The sequence below is a fragment of the Trichomonas vaginalis genome, chromosome V (genome assembly GCF_026262505.1).
Source record: "Trichomonas vaginalis G3 chromosome V, whole genome shotgun sequence".
In the NCBI taxonomy this organism is placed as follows: domain Eukaryota; phylum Parabasalia; order Trichomonadida; family Trichomonadidae; genus Trichomonas; species Trichomonas vaginalis.
The window spans coordinates 13,665,445-13,682,654 of NC_067207.1; the positions used below are offsets into that span (position 1 = coordinate 13,665,445).

At 35.5% G+C, this 17,210-nt stretch overlaps 13 protein-coding genes and 6 pseudogenes across 19 annotated transcripts, besides 3 other annotated features; 9 read left to right on the forward strand and 10 right to left on the reverse strand.

Moving 5' to 3' along the window:
• Nucleotides 1–10,202: part of a mobile genetic element that runs on past the window's edge.
• Nucleotides 98–807: a mobile genetic element.
• On the reverse strand, nucleotides 1,237–1,708 carry TVAGG3_0330990 (uncharacterized protein; the record flags this gene model as incomplete). The annotated part of the gene is made up of 1 exon (XM_051230428.1): nucleotides 1,237–1,708. A coding segment is annotated over one exon (472 nt), but the record flags the coding sequence as incomplete, so codon positions are not given.
• Nucleotides 2,072–3,129, forward strand: TVAGG3_0331000 (annotated as a pseudogene). Its single transcript has one exon. A coding segment is annotated over exon 1 (1,058 nt).
• Nucleotides 3,145–4,710, forward strand: TVAGG3_0331010 (annotated as a pseudogene). Its single transcript has one exon. A coding segment is annotated over exon 1 (1,566 nt).
• Nucleotides 5,672–6,522, reverse strand: TVAGG3_0331020 (annotated as a pseudogene). The gene has a single exon. A coding segment is annotated over exon 1 (851 nt).
• TVAGG3_0331030 lies at nucleotides 6,547–6,805 on the reverse strand (annotated as a pseudogene). The gene has a single exon. A coding segment is annotated over exon 1 (259 nt).
• Nucleotides 6,851–7,215, forward strand: TVAGG3_0331040 (uncharacterized protein; the record flags this gene model as incomplete). Its single annotated transcript, XM_051230429.1, has 1 exon — nucleotides 6,851–7,215. A coding segment is annotated over one exon (365 nt), but the record flags the coding sequence as incomplete, so codon positions are not given.
• On the forward strand, nucleotides 7,313–8,294 carry TVAGG3_0331050 (uncharacterized protein; the record flags this gene model as incomplete). The annotated part of the gene is made up of 1 exon (XM_051230430.1): nucleotides 7,313–8,294. A coding segment is annotated over one exon (982 nt), but the record flags the coding sequence as incomplete, so codon positions are not given.
• Nucleotides 8,917–9,357, forward strand: TVAGG3_0331060 (repellent protein 1 family; the record flags this gene model as incomplete). Its single annotated transcript, XM_051230431.1, has 1 exon — nucleotides 8,917–9,357. One exon carries the CDS (start codon nucleotides 8,917–8,919, stop codon nucleotides 9,355–9,357), a length of 441 nt encoding a protein of 146 aa, XP_051100161.1.
• On the forward strand, nucleotides 9,700–10,020 carry TVAGG3_0331070 (uncharacterized protein; the record flags this gene model as incomplete). Its single annotated transcript, XM_051230432.1, has 1 exon — nucleotides 9,700–10,020. One exon carries the CDS (start codon nucleotides 9,700–9,702, stop codon nucleotides 10,018–10,020), a length of 321 nt encoding a protein of 106 aa, XP_051100162.1.
• Nucleotides 10,203–11,125: 923 nt separating the features above from the next.
• Nucleotides 11,126–11,402, reverse strand: TVAGG3_0331080 (uncharacterized protein; the record flags this gene model as incomplete). Its single annotated transcript, XM_051230433.1, has 1 exon — nucleotides 11,126–11,402. A coding segment is annotated over one exon (277 nt), but the record flags the coding sequence as incomplete, so codon positions are not given.
• Nucleotides 11,403–11,441: 39 nt separating this feature from the next.
• Nucleotides 11,442–11,654, forward strand: TVAGG3_0331090 (uncharacterized protein; the record flags this gene model as incomplete). Its single annotated transcript, XM_051230434.1, has 1 exon — nucleotides 11,442–11,654. The coding sequence occupies one exon, from the start codon at nucleotides 11,442–11,444 to the stop codon at nucleotides 11,652–11,654; it is 213 nt and encodes a 70-aa protein (XP_051100164.1).
• A 32-nt stretch (nucleotides 11,655–11,686) lies between these two features.
• Nucleotides 11,687–12,061, reverse strand: TVAGG3_0331100 (uncharacterized protein; the record flags this gene model as incomplete). Its single annotated transcript, XM_051230435.1, has 1 exon — nucleotides 11,687–12,061. One exon carries the CDS (start codon nucleotides 12,059–12,061, stop codon nucleotides 11,687–11,689), a length of 375 nt encoding a protein of 124 aa, XP_051100165.1.
• A 247-nt stretch (nucleotides 12,062–12,308) lies between these two features.
• Nucleotides 12,309–12,887, forward strand: TVAGG3_0331110 (uncharacterized protein; the record flags this gene model as incomplete). Its single annotated transcript, XM_051230436.1, has 1 exon — nucleotides 12,309–12,887. One exon carries the CDS (start codon nucleotides 12,309–12,311, stop codon nucleotides 12,885–12,887), a length of 579 nt encoding a protein of 192 aa, XP_051100166.1.
• Nucleotides 12,888–12,915: 28 nt separating this feature from the next.
• TVAGG3_0331120 (uncharacterized protein) lies at nucleotides 12,916–13,116 on the reverse strand (the record flags this gene model as incomplete). The annotated part of the gene is made up of 1 exon (XM_051230437.1): nucleotides 12,916–13,116. The coding sequence occupies one exon, from the start codon at nucleotides 13,114–13,116 to the stop codon at nucleotides 12,916–12,918; it is 201 nt and encodes a 66-aa protein (XP_051100167.1).
• A 467-nt stretch (nucleotides 13,117–13,583) lies between these two features.
• On the reverse strand, nucleotides 13,584–14,033 carry TVAGG3_0331140 (protein of unknown function, DUF4106 family; the record flags this gene model as incomplete). Its single annotated transcript, XM_051230438.1, has 1 exon — nucleotides 13,584–14,033. The coding sequence occupies one exon, from the start codon at nucleotides 14,031–14,033 to the stop codon at nucleotides 13,584–13,586; it is 450 nt and encodes a 149-aa protein (XP_051100168.1).
• Nucleotides 13,584–17,210: part of a mobile genetic element that runs on past the window's edge.
• On the forward strand, nucleotides 14,496–14,945 carry TVAGG3_0331160 (annotated as a pseudogene). The gene has a single exon. A coding segment is annotated over exon 1 (450 nt).
• On the reverse strand, nucleotides 15,073–15,381 carry TVAGG3_0331170 (protein of unknown function, DUF4108 family; the record flags this gene model as incomplete). The annotated part of the gene is made up of 1 exon (XM_051230439.1): nucleotides 15,073–15,381. A coding segment is annotated over one exon (309 nt), but the record flags the coding sequence as incomplete, so codon positions are not given.
• TVAGG3_0331180 (uncharacterized protein) lies at nucleotides 15,418–16,053 on the reverse strand (the record flags this gene model as incomplete). Its single annotated transcript, XM_051230440.1, has 1 exon — nucleotides 15,418–16,053. The coding sequence occupies one exon, from the start codon at nucleotides 16,051–16,053 to the stop codon at nucleotides 15,418–15,420; it is 636 nt and encodes a 211-aa protein (XP_051100170.1).
• TVAGG3_0331190 lies at nucleotides 16,683–16,969 on the reverse strand (annotated as a pseudogene). Its single transcript has one exon. A coding segment is annotated over exon 1 (287 nt).

The following is a 17,210-nucleotide window of genomic DNA, read 5'->3' on the forward strand; positions in this document are numbered from 1 at the left end:
AGTGACTTTGAGTAGATTTTGAATTTAATATAGATCTTGATTTTTAATAACCATCATAGCAAGAGCTAGTTGGTGAATGGTATCCGCGAATTTCGGCTTGAAAGTTGGGAAACTTTGTCCGAATGTTAAACTATTCGGACAAAGTTTCCCGCTGTTTGCGAAGGAATTGTTGGCTATGATGTACTGATTCATGATCAGTACATCATAGCCAACAATTCCTTATACAAAGTTCAAAAACTTGGGTGCAATCAGAACTGATTGCACCCAAGTTTTTGAACTTTCTCGAGGGAATGAAAGGGTAAGAGGTATACATTATGAATATATACCTCTTACCCTTCCATTCCCTCTCTGACAGCGGGAAACTTTGTCTGAATGTTAAACTATTCAGACAAAGTTTCCCGCTGTTTGCGAAGGAATTGTTGGCTATGATGTACTGATTCATGATCAGTGCATCATAGCCAACAATTCCTTATACAAAGTTCAAAAACTTGGGTGCAATCAGAACTGATTGCACCCAAGTTTTTGAACTTTCTCGAGGGAATGAAAGGGTAAGAGGTATACATTATGAATATATACCTCTTACCCTTCCATTCCCTCTCTGACAGCGGGAAACTTTGTCTGAATGTTAAACTATTCAGACAAAGTTTCCCGCTGTTTGCGAAGGAATTGTTGGCTATGATGTACTGATTCATGATCAGTACATCATAGCCAACAATTCCTTATACAAAGTTCAAAAATTTGGGTGCAATCAGAACTGATTGCACCCAAGTTTTTGAACTTTCTCGAGGGAATGAAAGGTAAGAGATATCCATTTCCTTTCACCTTCGTTCTCAATAATTAACTTATAAATTTTTTAAAGCAAAAAAAGTCTGATTTTTTTTGACAAGTAAATATATAGGGAATTTATCCGACCAAATAAGTGTCACTTTTTCGGTTCACCTCACTTTCCGTAACTCGTCTTACAACAATTTTTTTATAAAATTTTATCTCATATGAAAGAACATGAATTTAGAATATTCGGAACTCATGACAGAAGAAGAGAACGAACAACATGTAAAAGATTATGCAAAATTTCTGAAGACATACAAAGCATTTAAACAATATCTAAATGCTTCTAAAGATTATGCAAAATTTCTGAAGGTATATAAAGCTTATGAAAAAGCGTATGAAAAGTTTATACATTGGGGAATTGTTGTAAAATATCGATATGAAGACTAACCAAAAATATATTTTTGCTTAAATGAGTCAGGGTCAATTTCTTCAACCATTTCACTTCCTTCGTCAATGTCAATAGAAGCTTCTTCAACCTTTGGTAGAGCTTCTGTATAACATCTTTGTTCGTTATTGTCTTCAGAGATGAAGGATAATATTTCACATTTGTTTCACCTTTCTTATATTCTTTCTGCTGCGATAAATCTAAAACAATACTGAAGAAGTCAATATTAGAGTTCTTTATAACAGTATAATGAGTATCTTTGACATTCACGAAGAAACTCTTTTGTTTCAAAACTACTGCTAACTCTTGTGAAGTATAACGTTTGCGGTCAATGACGATAGCTAATGGTCTGACATACTGACCAAACTTAGATTCTTTCACAAACTTCTTGTTAAAGATAACATTAACATTTGAAGCATTATTGAACTCATTCTTGATGGCAGTAGCGAGAGTATTGTATGAAAAGAACTTGCAATCTTGCATGTGTTTCATTAAAATAAAAATATTAAATTATTTTGAAAAATAACTTAAAAAAATCTAATCTAATTTTTTCAAAAAATATTTTTTTATTTCCTACTAAAGATGTATCGGAAGTTGTCTAAGTTAGAACACTCGGAAATAAAACAACTTCTTACAGAAGCTAATATAGATGTTGCAAAGCATTACGCAACAAACAAAAAGGCACTCGCTGACATCCTCAATGACTATAATGGTGCAATAAGTTATGATAGAATTCATGAGTTCATAAAGCCGCAACGCGGCGAGGACGAAGTCCATGCAATAGCATTTCCTTTAAATGACGTTGCTATTGACTTATATCATAGACGTTCAGTACCTCATGAAGTAAGAAGAGAAATGTTTGACATAACAAATGCAAACGTTGGTGAAACAAGAAGAAGAGACGACACACTGAAACAACAGAGAAGAGAGATGTTTAAGAGCGCTATAGAACAAGTTCGCAAAGCTAACGATGTCATTCGTTCCATTGACGACAAACCAAAAGAAGGTGAGAGATGGTTAAAGAAAGATGAAGAGAATAGGAAGAGAAATGTGAAGTCAGGCAATAGACTCATTGACTTTAACATCGAAGCTTTAGATGAACCAAACAGAGACTACTTACACAAACATTTCGGTAAGGTTTTCATGAGACTCTTAGAGAAAATTAAAATAAACTCACAACAGAGATGGATGGTATGTTATAAACTTGGTGGAAAGTATGAATGTTCTACGTTAAACCTCAATAATATTGGAACATTACTACATCAGCTCTTGAAGGAGAACTTTATATCAGAGATAGAAGCAAATGCTGCAGGTATTGTTGAAATGCACTATGACTTCTTCTTGACAAACATAAAGAATCTTACTGAAATAAAGATGTATGATTTAACAGAATATGAAGGCTTAACGATGTCAGATGTAAAGAAAGGCAAACCAAAAAAGAGACCATATAGAGATGAAAGCACACTGACAAATGACCAGAAAGCCATTTTGGAAGCTCTTAAGCAAACAGGAAACCCAGCACTTATAGAAAGCTTTTGGAAAGATAATGGTGAAAAGAAGTTTTATAAGAAGAGAAGCGGTCAGTTCTGGAAGTATCTTTGCACATTACCTATAAATCTTGAGCGCTACCAAATCTTCAATGAATTGAACAAAAGAACTGCAGCACTTATGACAGAAGACAATTGTTTCGTTTATGCTTGCATTCAGGCTGGAGTAGATGAGAGACTATTGACCACATGAGAGAAGTCATTCGTGTTAGAGACTTTCCTCAAAGTAAAGTACAAGAAATTTCTGACGCAACAGGTATAGCATTTAATGTTACCATTGGTTATTTCAATGACTCAAGACATAATGAAATAAAGAGATACATACCAAAAGAATGTGAAACTGTTAGAACTATTGACTTACTTCTTGTTGAAGACCACTACATGCTAAACGAAAGATTACCAATGACAACATATTTCATTCGCAACTATATAGAAATTCTCAAAGCTTGTGGTGGAATGAACATTGAGAAACAAATGAAGATTTATACAAAGAGAGAAGATAAATATGTAGTTCGTTATGATAGAACAACACCGTTATGGGATGTTATGAAAACATTGTGGGAGTGCAAATATTTCGAACCTATTTCTTATGGAGAACTTTTCACATATACGACTGACTTATATAAACAGAACCTTGCACCATTTAAAGATTTGACATATGCTCCAAAGTATTGTGTACAACTGAAGAAGAAAGCCGAGTCAAAAGAAGTAAATAAAAATAAGTGCAAGTTCATTCCTGAGCACGTTTTCTTTGCTGACTTTGAGTGCAGTACGATGGCTTTCATAAAGCTTTTAACATATGTTACGACAGTGAAGATGGTTCAGTGAGTGAAAGCATTTGGGGTCAGAACTGTGCAACAGAATTTTTGGAGCGACTTCCTGACAAGAGTTTAATATATTTCCATAACCTCAGTTATGATATAAACTTCATCTTAAGACACATGACAGAAGTGAAAGGAACTCCCATCATTAAAGGTTCACGAACAATGCAAATAACTGGCTTATATAAAGGAAGGGCAATTATTATAAAAGACTCTTACAGTGTTATAAATAAGAAGCTTAAACTATTTCCTGCTATGTTTAACTTACAAACAGGACCGAAAGAAGTATTTCCATACAACTACTACAGCAGTGTTTTGTTAGCAAATGACAACAGAACTGGTGTCATTTCTGAAGCATGTAAGTTTATCCGGGATGCAGATACATTCATGAAAAACATAGATTCCATCAAAGGTTGCAGAATAGATGAGAACCACTTCGACTTAGAAAAGTATAGCACATTTTATTGCAAACAAGATGTAAGAATTTTAAGAGAAGGTTTTGTTAAGTTCCGCAATGACATATTGAAAGAATTTGATTTAAACGTTTATGACTACGTTAGTATTTGTTCAATTGCTAACAAATTATTTGAGAACAGAGTGTACTTCCCGAATGGAAATTTATATGACCTCTCAAATAAACCAAGAGAATTTATTTCGAGATGCATTCAAGGTGGAAGATGTATGTTGTCAGATAACATTAAACAAAAGAGAAAAGAAACTCATTGCTGATTTCGACGCTGTTTCATTATATCCATCAGCTATAGCAAGACTTTATACTTTAGAAGGTATTCCAAAGGTTATGAAGAAAGAAATGTTAAGCACAGAGTATCTCATGAGACATTTATTCGATGACGACCAAAAGGAACCCATTGGTGAAAAGTTTATGTCTGGCTTCTTTGTTCTCATTAAGATAACAGAGATTGGAATACATAGACACTTTCCTTTAATAGTTTGTGACCCTGAACTAAATCCAGAACTTAACGTTCCCAGAAGTTCAAACACTTGCTGTTTAATGTATGTTGACCATATAACATTACAAGACCTCATAAAATATCAAGGTGTCAAATGTGAAGTGTTGCAAGGATACTATTACGATGGAAACAGAGATATTAGAATAAGAGATGAAGTAAAGAAGTTGTTTGAGTTAAGGTTAAAGTATAAGAAAGAAGGAAATCCTTTGCAAGAAAATATAAAGCTCATTCTGAACAGTATTTATGGCAAAACTATTCTATCTCCTATTGAGTCAAAAATAACCATAGTAAATGACAAAGATGCTATAAGATATGCCATCAGAAACTACAACCATATAGTGAAGTTCGAAGGTTTGGATGGTTCAGATAAAACTATTTTCAAGCTAACGAAAAGCATTTGCAGACACTTTAACTTCTGTCCACTTGGTGTTAACATTCTGTCTATGTCGAAGAGAATAATGTGTGAAGTATTCTGTACTGCTGAGGACTTAGGAATGGACATCTTTTATAGCGATACGGACAGTATGCATCTCTACAATGAAGATATCCCTCGTTTAGCTGAAGAGTTTGAGAAACGTTATGGAAGAGTTCTCATTGGTAAAAACCTTGGTCAATTTCATAGCGACTTTGCAGAAATCACACCTGGAAAACAAAGTTTAGCATACAAGTCAATATTTTGTGGAAAGAAGACTTACATAGACTTACTCACGAATGATTTAAATGAAGTTGCATTTCACTGCAGAATGAAAGGCGTGAAGCAAGATGTTATTGCTTTAACCGCTAATGAAATGTTTCCTGACTCTGTTCAGTGTTTCTATGATGAAGATAAAGGTTTAATGGTTCCGCAAGGAACATATGACAAAGACTCTGAGTTCAGTTTAATGAAACTTTACAAAGCACTTTATGACGGTCAAGAGATTGGATTTGACTTATGTAAGTCATGTCAACCTTGCTTTGAAGAGAAGTTTAACTTCTATTCAGACTAAGACTTCATTCATAAAAAGCTTAAGTTCTGAGGTCATGAATGAGAATAATGAGGTCATTTATTTTTGTCAGCAATGAGGTCATTCGTGATAAAAATAAAACTAGCGGCAAGGGCGAAGCCCATGTGGTCATTTACAATACTGCGATGGTAGAGTTTAAGAGTTGTGCTTCAATGTAGAGACAGTCCTTATGGTCTGGAGGTAAGAACACTGGGCAGTTATGGTCATGAGTGGAGAACATGTCTATCCAAAACTCACGATTGAAGCCAGTTAATTTATAGTATTTAGGGTTAGGAAGTGGTGAAGTTCTTGTATGACCAATGAACTCATTTTCAACTCCCTTACTTAAGTTTGAATATAATATAGCTTGCTTTCTATCCCAAATGCCTGGAAATCTAATTTCGGAAAAATCATTTTTCCTCGGAAGCATTGCATCATAATTGAAAACATTCTTGAAATCATCACTTGGTTCAGAGATTTGAAATCTTATACGTAATGGATTTTTTTCTTTTTAGCTACTTCATTGAATGGTGAGAATACAATGAATTGACAGTCATGTGTTCCATCTTCATTTTACAAATTCGTAATGAAAGCTATTAATCTTTCTACAATTCCTTCTTCTTTCAGTTGTGCAAGAAACTCACGTAAAGGCTGTAAAGTTTGTACTTCAATGTTAAACTTTTTTTGAAAATTTCATTAAATGTAATTATACAGTCTTCTAACGTCGTATCGTTTAAAGTATTTGTATATGTGAATGTTTTGGGCGCTTAAAGACTGTTCGTCATTTTCTATCTCGACTTGAAGTATAAAGTCAACCTTTCTGAAAGCACGTGTTATATACATAGATGTTATGCCAATGTACTTCTCTTCATTTATGTTCACAATCCAGTCTGTTGGAAACTTAAACGTTACTCTGTTCCCCTTTATTTTGACGTCAGGGTTTTCACTACTGAACGCAACAGATAAAGGTATTTGTCTATACATTTAATTCGGATAAAAATAAACCATTTACTCTTTCTTTGCTTCAGCTTCTTTAGCTTTTGCTTCAGCTTCTTCTCTAGCTTTTTTCGCCAGTACTTGGGTTCTTTTGTCTTCCAGCAGCTAATGCAGCAAGTTGTTTTTCACTAAGTTTTCTCTTTGGTCTCTCTGGCTTTTGTTCTTGTTTTTGTTCCTTCAGTTCGGATAAAATTTGCTCACGAATTTCTTTCTTCAATGCTTCAACATCTATGACCCCTTGGGTCTTGTCCGTAGGGCTTGTCTGAGTCATTTGACTGCAGATAAAAAACAAAATTAAAACTTTAACCGATGTAAAATGAGCTTGTCAAAATCAGAGCGAGAGTCTATTATATTAAATGACGCAAGAGGAATACAACATCCTTTCTATTACGTAAGTCAGAGTAAAGATGGTAAAATATACGTAAGAAAAAGAAAGGTTCCATTAGCGAATGCAGAAAGCGACAACATTAAGGTGTATGGCAAGGGTGAAGTCCACGAAGCCCATATAAAACCTTCTGTTCAAACTGAAAAGTCAATAGAACCAGAAGAAAAGAAGCCAGATGTACTTTCAATAACGAACCAAGAGCTTATTGCAAAGTTCGTGAATTTCATTGAAAAACAAACCGAGTCAAAGAACCCTGACCCACCAGTGAAAGAAGTTGAGACAAAAGAGAATGTACAGTTCATTGAAAATGTCAAGAAACAACTTCCACCACGAATGCCAAGAAGAAGAGTGAGAATAATGAAGTAAATAGATATTTTTATCTGAAGTAAATACATGCAGAACGAACAGCTAAACGAATTTACTCCAGCAGAGCATATTCATCAGATTCGCTCATATTTCGATATCATAGACAATGCAGTTCAAATTGGTGACACTAATAGAAAATATTCTGACGCAAAGATTCCATCACAACCTGGAACTGCTAAAGATAACACATGGGTAACATTCAATCTCTCACCTCCTGGTGAAAATATGTTGGACCTTTACAATACATTCATTACGTATAAAATGGAAGGTCAATTTATTGTAGATAAAGAAATTGGTTCAGGTTCCAATAAAACAAACCCACCAGGATTTTGGATTGGTTTCGATGACGCTTTCTATGCAGTTGCTGGATATCAAATCCTTGCAAATGGTCGTATCGTATATTCTCAAGACAACGCAAGAGAAGAAGCATATATAACTTCAAACTCACAAACTACCGAACAAATAAAGAAAGTAGATGTTTTCTCAAAGACTCGACATGAAGATGTATGGAGTCATTCGGGAACATGCAGAACAGGACAAATTGTTAGTGGTCCAATTACAGCAGGAAAATCATTTGATTTTAAGCTTCGTTTAAGAATTCCTGTTAGAAGATTCCTTCCATTAGAAGCTATTCGATTTATTCCAGCTTTTGCAGGAAACATTCAGCTTAAAGTAAAGTTCAGTAGCGACGCCTTACAATGCACATCTATATCTGTAAATGATATCATTGCTTTCAATCCAACTCTTAAAGTTGCATTTGCTTCAGATTCAAATCCACCGACAAATAAATTTGTTCCATGGAATGAACCATTCACTATGATAACGAAGGCAGTAGAAGCTAGTGGAACAGTTACTATTACAACTGTAACCCAGCAACTATTTCGAACAAAGATGGATTTTAATGAATGTTTCATTCATCCAAAGTCATTCTCTTTAGACCCTAACATTTATACAGAACTTGTAGAACATTATACAAACGAGGCTTTATGTTTTCCTGTTAAAGTTATGGATTGGATTCCTATGGACGGTTCATTCTCAAAGAATACAGATAGTTCAAGTGCAACATTTACAGCAGCTTATACGCCTATTAATGTTAAAAGTATTTGGGCACTATTTAGAAAGAAAGACAACTATTATGTTAATTTTGAGAACCCTAAGTTTAAATATCTTCAGCTTTCCATGGGAGCTTATGGAAATATGCCTGCAGAACCTGAAAAATCATATGGACCTGTATTTTATGAAATGGTTGCGAACGCTTGCAATACAAACAATGATATGATAGGATTTAATGAAGATGTTATGAGGTCATTGGTGGATGATGGTAGTGTGGAACATAAATGGGATAGCTATGACAACACACATTTCTTATGTGGTTTTCCAACAGAAGTGGACTTTTGCTTCCAGCAAGGTCAAACATCTACTGCTCCAATAACATACAAATTGTCTGTTAAAGGACCTATTGAACTAGCAACTGAAAATGTACCAAAGCCACTTATTGGATTTATGAGGGATTGTTGCTTTGCCATTCAGGTGCGTGCTAATGGCATCCCATAATAAGATTAGATGACTATAACTTAGCTACGGACGACAGTGAGGAATAAAGGATGAACGTTTATTTTTAAAGCTTATAAATGAGTTCTTCATCAAGCTCTCGTGAACCTTCACCATCTATGAAACAAACTTTACCAAACGATTATGGAGCACCTATTGAATATTTCTTACGAGCTGCACAATGGCAAAGAGCAGTCTCACCAAGGTTAGGTGTTCCACCAGCTCCTGTCAAAAATAGCATTTGGTCAAGTCCTTATATAAGATATGGTCTCCCACTAGGTTTGCTAGCTACAGCAGGAGCAGTTATGATGTTGAAAAGAAACAAAGCAAATGTTGTAAATAATACTGAAGTAGCTGAAGTTAAACAAACTCCGACACCTTCACAAGCAAAACCTTCAATGACTCCTGAACCTATGAAAGTACAAACTCCTGTTCAAAAGTCAACTCCTAAACCGACTCCAACATTTAAACCAGAACCTACTCCTCAAATAAATCGTAAAACTCCTGTGTTTCCTTACTGAAAAAATAACGTTATTTTTATTTAATATTAAAATTTTTATTTGATTGAAATGACGACTAAAGTCACTGAAGCAATGAAACAAAAGTTTTTGGTAGAATACATTAAATCAGGACTATTCCAGAAGGTTTTTACGTTCATACTATGAAGGATGGTAGAGTTCAGTTTAGAAAGATAAAGCAACCATTAGATAAAGAAGGAATTTTGAGAAAGATTAAACTTCATGAGGACAACATTGCTGAACTTAAGAAGAAGCTAGAAGAGTTATAAAGTAATGAGAACGTTTATGTTATGAGAAATTTTTAACGTTAGTTTTATTTTTACTGAAAATTTTTATTTGGATGTAATGACGAAAACTATTGAGATAACAAACTACAACGGTCATGAGTTCAAGAATTTGTTCTTCGTTCCTCGTGAAAATACATTCTATCAGATACGAGGGAGAAAGGGTAAAGTTAGTTTGAGCGTTTACGATAACAAACATAATGGGAGATATATAAAAGCAATAGATACAAACGGTAAGCGTGTTTCATTAGCTTTGTCAAAACTTACATACATTTATTTTGACAGTGACTTTGACCTATATGAAGAAGAAAGTGAGTCAGAAGATTATGAGCTGTTATGTGAAGCACAGCAATGGGAGGAGTTGCAATACTTTTGTAAGTGAGAACGTTTATTTTTTACATTAGTGAGGTGAAGTGGTCGGTGGTTTTGTAAATATTTAAGGTTAAGTTAGTGTTGTCGTTTGTGTTGTAAAATATACGTTAACGGTTTTGTAAAGTGTCAAATTCACAAGTATTGGGTAAGGAGGCGCGCAGTGTCTCCGTACCCATGACTTGTATACTAACTAACCGCGATTCCGAAGGTTAAGGTTCAAGTGTCCCAAGTTGTTGAGGACTGGGGTAAGAACCTTGCCTGTCTCCTTGTTGCGGATTTGGTATGGGTAAGGTTGGGAAATTTCGTAACCGTCATCGGCAACAAGGGTTGCCCATGTAGCGGCTTCAGGAACTTCTTCTTCTTCTTCCTCTTCTTCTTCGTGTTTCTTTTCTTCCTCTTCTTCCTCGACAATTCCTTCTTCAATTTGGTACTCACGAAGTACGGTGTTGCATGTTCTGTCCTTTCCGAGTACCTTCCAGATGGCGTCTATCTCTTCGAAGAAACGGTAGATGAGTCTGGCAAGGTCTCGGTTCTCTCTCTCGTAATTGCGCAACGATTCTGAGAAATCGTTCAGGCATTTCTCATTGGAAGCTTGGTTCATGAGGACATCGGCTTTGAGATTGGTCATCTCTGTCATAAGACTACTTTGGAGAGTCTTAATGGTGTTTGTCAGATGAGCTTTCAATTGGGCAATTTGAATTTGAATTGGGCGCTTGTCTGGCAACCTTGAAAGGACATCTGCCATTGTGTTCGGCTTCGGTGCTTGTTCGGACATCGAAAAAATGAAGTGGTTTGAGAATGACGGTTTTACTTCAAAAAACTGGTTATGACAGTTAAGTCATACAACAAGTTTAAAATAATATCTTGCTCTTCTTCTGAACGTTTGTTGTCTCTTCCGATAAAAGTTTCGAACATGAGAACCAAAAAAAGTTTTTTGAGATTGCGGAAGAGTTCAGGCAAACGTTCATATTCTGGATATATTGGGAGCAGTTCAAAACATCTGAGCTGACTTTCGGACAAAATTGGGACAATGTCAGAAAATTCATCTTTGGTCGGACTGCTTGAAGGTAAGTCCCTTACATGTAAGTAGCTCTGGTAAAGACTTCTCATTTCTGCTAACTTCTGGAGTATAGCTTCGTAATTTAAGAGTTTTAATTTTAATTGTCTTATTCCTCTCTTGACATCTAAACGGTAAGTATCCATGAGGTCAAGAGTAGCTTTGGTAGCTTTAAGTGGAGCTATCTCTTCTTTGACTTGTGCAATTTTGGTTGCAATTGTGGTTTGAGCTCCTTCAAGTTCGCCGTCTATGTCGTTCTCAACACCTTCAACCATAGCTTGAAACTCTTCATCGGTCCATTGAGTTTGGTGTGGGACGAATTTAACTTGCTTCATTCAAAAAATGAAAAAAAATGTTTTTACTCTAAATGTGCCATGTATATGGCTATAAGAAACTTACCAGAAGGCTTCTTCTTCACACAAGTCTCTGGTAACTTGAGAGTTCTTGTTGGAGTTGGGTCTGGAATTTCAATTCTTGCCACCATAAACTGTGTATTGACCGAACTTGCATTTGCAGGAAGACCGGTCACTACAAGGTTCACAGTTGAAATAGTTGTACTCATACCTGGTGAGTACGAGTGTGAGTAAAAACATAAAAAAAGTGAGTTAAAATGAGATGTTTACTGAACTGGCTGAATGTCGCCTTCACAGGTTATGTAGAACGGCTGACCAGAGAAGTGAAGGAGAGACTGAATTGCCAATTTCATATGGGGTAGGGGGTTCTCCTTGTTTGGTATTTTTATCCAAGGACGTTTGTTTAGGAACTTAACAAGAGCTTCTCTTTTGGCGTCCTTTATGCCATCGTAGGCTGTCCCGTCTGGTATTTGAATTGGAATTCCAGTCGAAGTCTCGAGCTGAAGTGTAGACCTTCCAGAAATAGTGATGAACTTGATCTTGGGCTTCATTACCTTGCGCAAGTAGTCTTTTACGCAGTCGTTAATTTCAATTAGGTAAATTGCCTCGTCAAGTCTTTCTTGCATTCCAAGTTCTTCCATCCGACAGGAAAATATTTTCCCGACAAAGGGAAAAATTTTTCCTTCCGACAGGAAAAGTTTTTCCTTCCGACAGGAAAAGTTTTTCCTTCCGACAGGAAGAACTCTTCCAGTTGTCCGTCCGTAAACCATTCAAATTTTCGAAAATTGAGAACTTTTTGGTCGAACTTCAGAAAAAGTTTTTCCTTCCGACAGGAAAAGTTTTTCCTTCCGACAGGAAAAATTTTTCCTTCCGACAGGACACAAACGGATGACTGACGTTCCTCTTCCTGAATGCCTTCCAAAGCCAGAAGAACCGAAAGCTGCAGAACCACAACAGTCTCCTCAGCAACCTCAGTTCCAGCAAGTACCTCCGAATTACTACCAATTTCCACCTCAAGGTTACTACCCACCACAAGGCTTCCCGAACTACCTTCCTCAGCCTATGCCTTACTTCCCCAACCCTTGGATGTTTATGCAAACCCCTGCCCCACAATTCCAATCTCAATCGAAGAGAGACCAAGACTTCGAAGAAGGTCTGAACCGCTTACGCAAAGAGTATGCTACAGCTCCAATGGAAGACGACAGGCTTTCAGTCTCTTCCCTCAAATCGACCGATTCGACTCGTACCACAGATTCGGTTCGTGACCGTGAAGACTACCTCAAGCAGTCTGAGAGACTCTTCATCCTACAACCATTTACAGTTGGAGCTCTCAAGAACATGCGCAATTACGAAGGTCAGACACCAGCTGGAGACCGCAAAACAGACGTACTCGCAAGAGCCGTCCAGCTCGTCAAAACAAAGACGGAGATAGTCGACTTCATACTTGCAGCTTGCCCTTACAAGTAAAAAAATAAACAATTACGAATTAAACTTTTTACTCTTTCTTTTCTGAGTTGTTTAGAGCTGGTTTCTCTTGTAGAAACCTTTCGTACTCTTCCATGGTTATGTAATTGCGAATTTGGTACGCAATTCCAGGTTCGTTGTTTTTGAACCTTACGTATGTAACGCTTCCATCCTCCTCAGGGAAGTAAGCTGCTAACATCTGACCAAGTTTTCTCGGTGACTCGGAGCTCATAAAAATGTTACTTTTTAAACGTTAAGTTTTTAGTCTTAACTTACCCTTTGTTTGTCAAGGTAGTATTGGAGTGCAATTTCTCCAAATTCTCTGTGTCGGAGTTCTTCAGCATTTTCCAAGGTGTACCTGGAGAACTCAAAGAAGTTGTCAAGAACATACTGCCATGCTGCTCTTCTGAGTTCGTCGGTATTTTGGAAGTGTTGCACCTTCGAGTCTTCGGACATGAAAAAATGACACTTTTTCTATTAAACCGTTTTGGCATTTCTCATGAGTGAGTATAGTTCTGCCGAACCATTGGAAGAGAAGAAGTACCCTTGCTGGCAAAAAGACAAAAATAGTTGCCTTAGTTGTCATTGCAATTGTACTCGTAATTGAATTCATTGTACTTCTCTTCACGTACATAAAACTCAGCAATGGTATTTGCTTTAAGAAGCTACCATCTTACTAAGACTAAACACTTAGATTTTTCAAGCTTGACTTTTTACAATTTGAACTTTGTTTGCGTAGATATGAATTCTGAAAGAAGTATGAGGGTCTTGTATGACTTTGTACTTCTCCCATAGTTCATGTCTGTCAAACTTACCTGCCATGGACTCTTTCATAAGTTCCATGAAATCGTCTTCGGACAATCCGGGGAAAAGTATTATGTCAGTAAGTATTCTTTTAACATCCTTACTTAAACTCTTTGCTGTCTGTACACAAATGACAACTGAGATGTTAAAGTGTCTGAGCTTCTTAAGAATTCGACACATATCTTGTTCTCTGTTCTTTAACAAAGGATGAGAAGCAAAGTCATCTAAGATAAGAAGACATCTATGAGGGTAAGTCTTCCAATCGTAAGATTGCAATTTCTTCGAAATGTATTCTATCTCTTTCTGTTTGTTTCTGAAGTGTTTCTTCTCTAATATTCTCTGCATTTCCTCATTAGGGTCTTTGAACTTAGAATATTATATACTCATTATAGCATTATACTTCAAAACTCTTCTTTGGTACTTCTTTATCCAATCTAACAACTCAGTATCCTTTATACATACTAACTTAGACTTCTTTATAATATCTTTGAACGAATTGACGGTTTGGTCAAATTGACCAGAAGTACTACAAATGACTACTAACTCATAGAATGGGTTCTTCTCATCTAGTTCTTGTTGTTGTGCAGCCATTTTAAGATAAGTGAAAGTCTTACCAGACCCAGGTGGTGCAATTAGACCTGTTATACCATTCTGAGCAAATAAGAACTTGTCATGTATAGGCTTTATCTGAGCATTTTCTAACTTCCTCTTGTTCTTGTTTAAAACATTCTCAAATTTCTTGTCAATGTCAGCAAACTTTTTTTCTAACATATTTTTAGAAAAATTAAAATTTTTATCTTTTAGAAAATGTCTAGCGATTTCGCTATCTATATTCGAGACAAACTTTTTGACAGCAAAACATCTGTCGACCATAAAATCTTACATAGTGTAAACAAGAAAGGTGAATTTGTTCTAAAGTTTTGTTTCTGGGAATATGACAAGAACCATAAAACATTACAAAGAGCAGTCTTAAAATTTGTCAATGACAGACTTGTTGACAGAAATGACGCCGATTGGAAAGATGAAGTCCAACAAAAATTCTTAGAATGCAAATAAGACACATGCGCTGTTCTTGAAGATGAAATAGAAAACAGAATAGATGAGCTATTAAAGGACAAAGAACTTTTACATAGATATGGTTCTGAGAAATTTGACGTCTCACCACCAGAAAAGAAGAAGAAAGAAAAGAAAGAGAAAAAAGAAGAAGAGAAGAAAGAACCTGAACCAGTTCCAGAGAAAAAGAAATTTGACATGTAAAAATAAAATTTTATTTTTAGAACATTTCTGGGTCAATGTCAATGTTCTCTTCCTCTTTAGGAGTAAACACTGGCTTAGACTCTAAAATCTTTTTACCCAATTTACCTTGAACTTCTACAACTTTAGACTCATAATATTCATAGTCGTCTGTCTTCTTTGGTTCATAAGGTATAACAAGTTTGTATGCTTTGCCTTCTTTAAGGTTTGAGAACCTTCTGTCAAAACTTTCTTTGACTGTTAACAAACCTTCTATGTCTAAGTCTTCAAATTTCGCACCATTTTTAGTCACAATAGCAAACTTAACTGGTTCGATGTTCCAAACTTTGCTGAATGAAGACTTTTCAAAATGGTAGAAGTAAACATTCAAATATGTGAATGGGTCTAGTTCTTCTTTAAGTCCTGACATGTACTTGTTTACTGAGATGAATTTCGTCATCTTTTCTATCGGATAAAAAATATTTTTTTTTAAAATTTACTCAGAAAAATTTTTCTTTGTATATACACCATTCTGTACGTCTAAAAGACTTTTGACATTTGCCAAGAATGTACGTTTAGAAGCTGCCATATAACCATATTCTTGACAATATTGTTTATATTCATCATATAAAGACCTTTCATCTAATGACACAAAGTCAGTTTCATCTATGAACAGTTCATAAACACTCTTGTTTGCTTCTAACAATGTTTGTCTCTCTTCGGTATGTGGAATTTGTCTTGGATTGAACTTAGAAATATCTAATGTCATGAAATATGAGAACAAGTGGTTGTAAAAGTCAGATGTCAAAGTTTCTGCTAAGTCGTCAAAATATTCTGTATCTTGCATATGAGAATCTGACGTTCTGACAACTACATATCTTCTGTCAGAACTTTCTAACTTCATCGGAACAGCATTGTTTGAAACCATGATGAAATTTGCAACATTTTCACAAACTCTTTGGTCTTTATACTTTCTTTCAACAACTCCAACTTTGTCTGTTATAAGACTCTTCAAAGCATCTGAGTTCAAAACTTTTGTTGTATCTATACTTTTAAGTTCATTGCAAACTATAAGTTTCATATTCTCTATTGAGGAGTTAAACTTGCCACAGATGTTTTCTAAGTTTGTCATATTCGGATTCGAATAGCCCTCTAACAGTTTGCACAAAATATCTGTAAAGAAAGTATTCTTACCAGTTCCTTGTTTTCCAATTATAATGAGAGCAGTTTCATTTTTAGCACTTGGATGTTGTAAGATATTTGCAAACCAACATAAGATATACTCATAGACTCTTTCGTTTCCATTGCATATAATTTCTTTGACATGGTCTAACCAAGCTTCTATAATATTTTCTTTCCATTCTACTTGTTCATATTTATATCCAGTGAAGATAGAATAGAAGTTTGGAGAAGGTGTATAGAACTTTATACCACGAACTGAAAAATCTTCTAACTTTGACAATAAGATATCCCAAGCATCTAACATCTTCATTCCAACTTGTACAACTTTTATTTTCTTAAGTTTCTGTCTACATTCTTGTTCTGAAACTATTGTTGCTCTTGGTTTGTTAAAGACAACATCCCATTCTTTCATGACATAACATTCTGGGGCAGAGTCAACATAAATGACTAAACGTTTCAAATTCTCGACTGCTTTGTTATAGTCTCTAAATGGACACATATTTCTGAATGCTTGGAAGTCATAAAAATCTGAAACATCTATTCTGTACATTTTTATAAAAATAAAAAAATAGTATTTTTTTATTCTTGACTTTGTTGTTCCATTTGTTGCATTTGTTGTTCTTGAGCTATTTGTTGTTGAAGTTGTTCTTGTAATACAATACTTTCACCAGTTGCATCTTCCAATTCGAAACTTTCTGCCGTCATTGACAAATACATAGGACATAAAAGTTTTACAGGAACAAAGTTTGCGTCAACTAAGGTTAAGTTTATGTTTGCTAAAGTGTTTGAGTTTACTAAAGCTGAAAATTCTGCATTCGAATGAACAATAGGCAAACCAGCAGAGAAAGTGTTGTTTATACGCATGAGTATCTTTTGGTCATAATAGTTTCTGTCGACATTCGAATAACACTTTGAACCTAAGTTTGAAACAATATATAAGATTGGTGTGCTTAATGTCAATGGAATAGACATTCCTTGTATGACACCTTTTCCTGTTATAGGAAACTGTTGGTAGTAAAAACCAGAAATAAGTTTTGTATTATAGCTCATATCGTTTATAGTAAACTCAGTCGGACATCCAAACATAATGAAACCTGCTCTAGTTGC